Source organism: Palaemon carinicauda, chromosome 10 (genome assembly GCF_036898095.1).
Source record: "Palaemon carinicauda isolate YSFRI2023 chromosome 10, ASM3689809v2, whole genome shotgun sequence".
Lineage (NCBI taxonomy): Eukaryota > Metazoa > Arthropoda > Malacostraca > Decapoda > Palaemonidae > Palaemon > Palaemon carinicauda.
In genome coordinates, this window is record NC_090734.1 from 74,131,901 (window position 1) to 74,139,400 (window position 7,500).

At 30.1% G+C, this 7,500-nt stretch overlaps 1 protein-coding gene across 2 annotated transcripts in view; it reads right to left on the bottom strand.

Moving 5' to 3' along the window:
• The window catches only part of LOC137648632 (protein tramtrack, alpha isoform-like), a 363,704-nt gene that overhangs the window by 8,811 nt on the left and 347,393 nt on the right, over positions 1 to 7,500 (bottom strand). Inside the window, exon 5 of one of the 2 annotated variants that reach the window (XM_068381603.1) lies at positions 2,849 to 3,145. The exons of the other annotated variant lie outside the window; for it this stretch is intronic. Coding sequence (XP_068237704.1) covers positions 2,864 to 3,145 — 282 coding nt within the window. The 3' untranslated portion in view covers positions 2,849 to 2,863. Of the gene's footprint in view, positions 1 to 2,848; positions 3,146 to 7,500 lie in introns of those variants that run through there. 2 annotated transcript variants of the gene reach the window in all.

A 7,500-nucleotide genomic window follows, 5' to 3' on the forward strand; every position in this document is an offset into this window, starting at 1 on the left:
GTTTGGGAGCTTGGTAAATTACGTAATATGCTAGTCGTAATATGTATATATATATATATATATATATATATATATATATATATATATATATATATATATATATATATATATATATATATATATATGTATGTATGTATATATATGTATGTATATATATATATATATATATATATATATATATATATATATATATATATATATATATATATATATATATATATATATAGATATACAGTACATATATATACATATATATATACATATATATATGTATATATATATATATATATATATATATGTATATATATATATATATATATATATATATATATATATATATATATATATATATATATATATATAATATACAGTAATGTGTGTGGGGATTTGTTTGTGTGTATATAAAAGAAAAAAATTAACATTTTAATATAAATGGCTTTATATATACATTATATATAGGCTGCATACATATATATATATATATATATTATATATATATATATATATATATATATTATGTATATACATACATATATATATATATATATATATATATATATATATATATATATATATATATATATATATATATATATATATATAGATAGATACCATATATTTCAATACATTAATGTATCGATTCTCTTACTGACCTTGCGATCAGAGTCTCGAGGTAAAATCACTCAAAGACAATAGCATCTGACTGGCCGGGAATCGAACCCTGGTCCAGGAAGCTTGTATGAGTGACTGTACTATTTATCTCAATGATGCAGTCACTGCTATACAAGCATTCTGGACCAGGGTTCGATTCCCGGCCGTCAGATGCTATTGTCTTTGAGCGTTTTTGCCTTGAGACTCTGATCCTGAGATCGGTAAGAGCATCCAGACATTAATGTATCAAAATATATGGCTTATTTGAAATATGAAAAAAAACACGTTTAAGTGTGCAAAATTTATCATACTTATATATGTGTATATATATATATATATATATATATATATATATATATATATATATATATATATATATATATATATATATATATATATATATATATATATGTAACGGCTAGCGAATTATGTAAATTCCCAAGCTCCAAAACTCACCTACTTTATTTTACAAAAATCTGATACATACTAGAAACACCCGAGCTCTGAGAAAATCACGCAATCCCCAGACAGTAATTTATATGAACACTGAATATCTAAAAGGTCTCTTTATTTTACACTTAAAACAAAACTTGACGATTATTTTACGTTAACTATTCTAAAACCAACCTCTTATTTTGGCTCTTAGTCAGAGATTACGAGCAGAGTACTGATAGAAAATATTGGTGATCAAAATAATACACACTTTACAAAAATAAATATATTCTATAAAAAGCTACAACAATACAAAAGAATGAACACCAAAAATAAAGCACTCGAAATTTAAATCAGAACTAGACCTGAGACTAAGACAAAAAGATTATACTTTATAAAAATTATACAATCATTTGTTTCACTAGAAATTGATTTATAAAAAATATTTCATTTAGACAATTAACGAAAAAAATTGACACTTCAACACTGTAGAAAATAAATCTTATTTACACTTACATATACCTAACTGATACTATTACGTCCTTTGGCTCCCACAAGATTACCGAACGATTAAGCAAAATAAAAATACACTTCACTGTTTAACATGAATCTCACAGATCCACTTACAAAAGTTTATATGATAAAATGTACTTATATTAACACACTACATTTTTAACTAATCATCCAATAATATCACCAATGTTCAAACAACACTACACACGGTATATATTGGATAGAAATCACTATTCACTTTTTAAAGGATACACTATACACAATTGAGAGGAGAAAGGGTTGGCGGATGTTGGCTCTTTTATAGGGATAGGCTGGGTCTCTTCTGCTTCTTATGCATTGCTAGGTCCTATATATATATTGACTTAATTCGTTTAGGAATTTCTAGTAAATTATTCTCGTGGCATGGGGGCATGGCTCTAGCGGAGTAAGGTTACCAACATAGTAATTTGAAGAAGGGGTACTAACCTTGCTTGCGAGCCAACTCTCTTTCAACTAACTATGCCCATCTTCCACTCGTAACATTAAAAGAAGAGAAAAACTTTAATCTAGAATTTTAAAGCCTTCTAAGTACTTGAGAACATAAAAAGGACATAATCCCTCATGCTCTTTTAACAAGTTTACATAAGACTTCGTAACAAAACTATGTGAAACAAAAAGTTAATTCTTTAAATAATGTAAATTTATTTATACGAAACTGGGTGAAAATACAATTAAATGAATGACTAAAGTCTTATGTAATTTACTTACATTACTTAATCCTACATGAGTGGAACTCACCTTACGATCTGGCTAAACATCTCTTAAATACACAAATAAAATATGTTAATAAAGTATTGTATATATTATGAAGACCACCTTCGTAAATATATATATATATATATATATGTATATATATATATATATATATATATATACTATATATATATATATATATATATATATATATGTGTGTATATATTTATATATATATATATATATATATATATATAAATACATACATATATATATATATATATATATATATATATATATATATATATATATATATATATATATATATATATACTGTTCACATAAACCAATTTCTAATGTTGTGATCATTTAATTCAAAGAAAACGTTCTTACTACTTCAGCATAATCAATCCCATACAAATGCAATCAAATTTTGAATCTCAAATTCATCTCCCAAAATATGGGTTGGATCAGGTCACAGTAAAGGCAACAACGCCCCCACACATACATACATAATCATACCACACATCTAGATCTAGGCTAAAGGATCACCATTGCCTGCTGGATCAACATTGGCCCAGGCCGGTGGTGCTTGCCCTGAGTAATTAGGGCTATGGTAGGATCTCATGTGACTCTTGAGGTGCGTCTTCTGGACAAAGCGATGTGGACAATGGGTGCAGGCGTAGGGTCTCTCTCCTGTATGAATTCTCATGTGACGCGTCAAGTGGGAAGGGAAGGGGAAAAGTTTACCGCAAATGTCGCAAGTGTATTGCGCCTCTGTCACCAACGCCCCACGGGACACCGGTTGTTCTGGGTTCTGTAAAGGGAGGCACACACAAAAAGCGTTAGATTTTTTCTATTGATTTCAAAGGAAAAGGACTAGATGAATCTTATGTTAGAACATTTTAAGATACTTATACAGGAAGTATAGAAAACTAAAAACTACATAAAGATAGTGAGAAAATTCTGATTGAGAAAGAAAGAAGTTTTAAGAATTTAGATTGGGAAAATGTAGGAATTAACATAAATGGGGAACACCTTAACAACTTGATATTTGCAGACGAGATAATTCTATTCAGTGAATCATGGGAGGAATTGCAAAAGATGAAAGAAGATTTGAATAGAAAAAGCAAAAATGTAGGACTAAAAATGAATATGAGTAAAACTCAGATAATATACAATGAAAATAGGATTATGGACGAACTTCTAGAGATTGTTAAGGAATATACGTAATTTGGACAGACAGTGTTTCCCCAGGTCTTAAAACTGAAATTGAAAGAAGGATAAGCATGGGACGGTGTTATATGTAGAATAAATTGATCAATAATAGATTATAGAACCCGTGAGAAATGTTTATTTCTACATAATAAGTGTTAACGATAATATTGAAATATTATCGTTGTATTCTAGACAAGTTATTGATAGATTCTCAAATAAGCCGAAACCTCCGGATATGCGTATTGGGTGATATATTTTAGCCCTGAATTTTGGAGGCAACGGGTCCCGGGAGTTATAAAGGAGAATGAGAGATAGGGTTAACAGTAGAGACTAAAATAGACCATCTCTGAGGTAACAACTGCATTTGTGTAGAAGTCTTTTGTGACACCTTCGTGACCAAGCATATCAATTTATTTTACAACGCCGCCGAAACTTAAAGGAAGACAAGAATTTTTTGGAATATTGAATATCATCAGAAGGTATGTTCCTGATAATCATCTTTAACACCTGAAACTATGTTCTTGAAATTTTGTCGTCGTCTCTTCAGTACTTCGTCGTTTACCTGTCGTCTCCCAAGTCTCAAAAATCATAGAGACTTATAAACCACATGCCTTGTATCAAGCTGCATTTATGTAAACAATTATTATCAGGTAAACTGTAAGTACTTTATGAATCCTGTAAGATATCGTAAATAATATTAGAGTTCAATATAGTTATTGTTAATGTTTGCTGGCTATTATTTTCTTTTTGCTGTTAATGTTTTGCTATTTTTCAGGCTACTTCAATTATTAAGGGAATAAGACATTAAAGTAGATTTTACATAAGTTTACGTGTACATTTTTTGATATAGCTGACCGTAGCAGACGGAGAGCTTTTGGTAAACAAGTGAATTTATGGAAAGTGAAAACGGCACTTCCTCTAAAAAGAAAAGTATTTATTCAGATAGTTCTACCAGTATTAACTTTTGCATCAGAAATTCGAGCCTTACTCAAGCCTTAGAACATAACATAGTTACAACTAAAAAGCTATGGAGAGTATAATGATGGAAATAACACTAAGAAACAGAAAAAGAGCAACATGGATACGAGAGCAAACTAATGTAGAGGATATTCTAACAACTTGTAAGGAAAAGAAATGGGACATGGGCAGGACATTCAATGAGAATGACAGATACTAGATGAACATAAAGAATAACACAATGGGTCCCTAGAAATTGCAAAAGAAACAGATGAAGGAAAAAAAGACAATGGGTGGACAAAGTAAGAAAATTTGCGGATACAGACTGACATAGAAAGAACATAAACAGGCGTGAATGGAAGGACATGTCCTGAGAGGCCTTTGTCTTGCAGTCGAGTTACGGTTGATATATATATATATATATATATATATATATAATATATATATATAATATATATATATAGCTATATTATATATATATAGTATATATATACTATATATATATATATATATTCTTACGATGCTGGGTCTAGCATAAGATTAAATATTTTATTCATGTAATTCACTTGTGTATTTAAGAGATATATAGCCAGCTCGTAAGGTGAATTCCAATCTCGTAAGTTTAAGTAAATGTATTTAAACTACATAAGACTTTGGTCATTCATTTAATTATTTTCATTCAATTCAGCATATGTAGATTTACGTTAACTTTAAAAAATTATCTTTTTATTTCACATAGTTTTGTTAGGAAGTTTTATGTAACCTCGTTTTATGTATGCTGTATCACCCACACGAGGTATGATCACGAGGGATTACGTCATTTTTTATGTTTCCACGTAGCTAGAAAGTGCCTAAAAATTGTCGAATTAGATTTACTCTTTTTTTTTATTATTATTGTCAGAAGAGGTAGGTGGGCAGAGTTAGCTGAAAAAGAGTTGCCTCGCAAGCAAGGTTAGTACCCCTTCTTCAAATTACCATGCTGGCAACCTTATGACGCAAGAGCCTTGCCCCCATACCACGAGAATGATCTATTAGAAAATTCTAGACGAATTAACTCAATATATAAAGCCCCAGGAATGCATAAGCAACAGAAGAGGTCCAACCTCTTCCTTTGTAAGAGCCAACGTCAGCCAGCCCTCTCTCTTCTCAAGTACGAATACTGTTTTACTGTCAAACGTGATTAGCAATTTCTATCCAACATATATCGTGTATAGTGTTGTTCAACACGCGCTAAAATGATTGGATGTTAATTCAAGTGTACTGTATGAAGTACATTTAACATAATTTTTTTGTAACTGGCCCCTGTAAGATTCAGGTTAAACAGTGAAGTGCATTAAAATTTTTGCTCAACTGTTCGGAAACCTCGTGTGAACCAAACGACTAAGTGTAACAGTTACATACGGTATATGTAAATTTCCTCATTGAATGTTCATTAGAGTGTTAAAATGTTAACTCTTTTTATTAATTGTCAAACTTAAATACTTTTATAAATCAATTTCCAATGAAACAAGAGATTGTATAATTTTTTTTCAGTATTTCTTTTTGTCTTAGTCTAAGATTTAGTTCAGATTTAATATTTCGAGTGATTTATTTTTGGTGTTAATTCTTTTATATTATTGTTAACTTTTCATAGAATATATTCATTTTGTAAAGTGTATTATTTCGATCACCAATATTTTCTATCAGTGCTTTGCTCTTAATTCCTGACTAAGAACCGAATTAAGATGTTGGTTTGTGAATAGTTCATATTAAGTAATCACCTACTGTAGGTTTTGTTTCGAGTAACGTAAGAAACCTTTGGATATTCAGTGTTTATATACTGTATATTGCCGTCTGGGAATTGTGTAATGTATATATATATATATATATATATATATATATATATATATATATATATATATATATATATATATATATATATATATATACATATATATATATATGTGTGTGTGTGTGTGTGTGTGTGTGTGTGTGTGTAATACATTAGTTTTGAAATATGATAAAACGGACTGGCCTTGAATGAAACATTACACTAGTATTATTCGTTTTGCTTCAGTCAAAATGAAAATACCTGTTCCCATTTGTTTGTAAAAACACAGTAAGAAAAAATTATCTTGTTTTTCCCGTGGAAAAAAAAATTATCCTAAATCTGACGAGTGGGAAAAATTCTATTTTCACCAAGGGAAAAACTAACAGACATTCCGTCTGCGGTCTAGTTCATGAATTTCATGAGATGAGGCCATATGACCCAGCACTGGGCCTAGGGAGGCCATTCAGCACTTGGGTGCCAACGGGATGAAGTAGAAGTTAAAAGAAAAGAAGCGGTAACAGATGTATTGTAAAAAGCTAAAAAGTGAGTGCAACCAAGGGGAGAGAGAGAGAGAGAGAGAGAGAGGAGAGAGAGAGAGAGAGAGAGAGAGAGAGAGATTACTATCTATGTGAATGCTTGTGTGACTTAAAATATATATATATATATATATATATATATATATATATATATATATATATATATATATATATATATATATATATATATACACGAACTGTTGTTTCTAATCCTGCCTTTATTCCACCTCCTAAAGTCATCAGTATAACAGCAAAGAGAGCAGAGTTCACCCGCTTGAAAGATGGAAGATTCTTTCTTAACTCGGCTAAAACAAAGATTAGTGTTAATTCATTCGAGCGAGATGAAAATGAGCTCACACCATACAGCAAATTTGAGAATTAAACAGAGAGAGAGAGAGAGAGAGAGAGAGAGAGAGAGAGAGAGAGAGAGAGAGAGAGAGAGAGAGAGAGAGAGAGAGAATGTGTTTGGATAGAACTACTTGTATTTATTTAACAACAATTTTGACTTTTCACTTCTCACAGCAACAGTTTTAAGACAGGTCACATTACTCAATATTAACTTATCAAATTAGAAATTTATAATTTCTGCTAACTTGGAGTTGAAACGAAGCGACATTCGACACTTCAAGTTTTTTCTTCGGTACTCGAGAC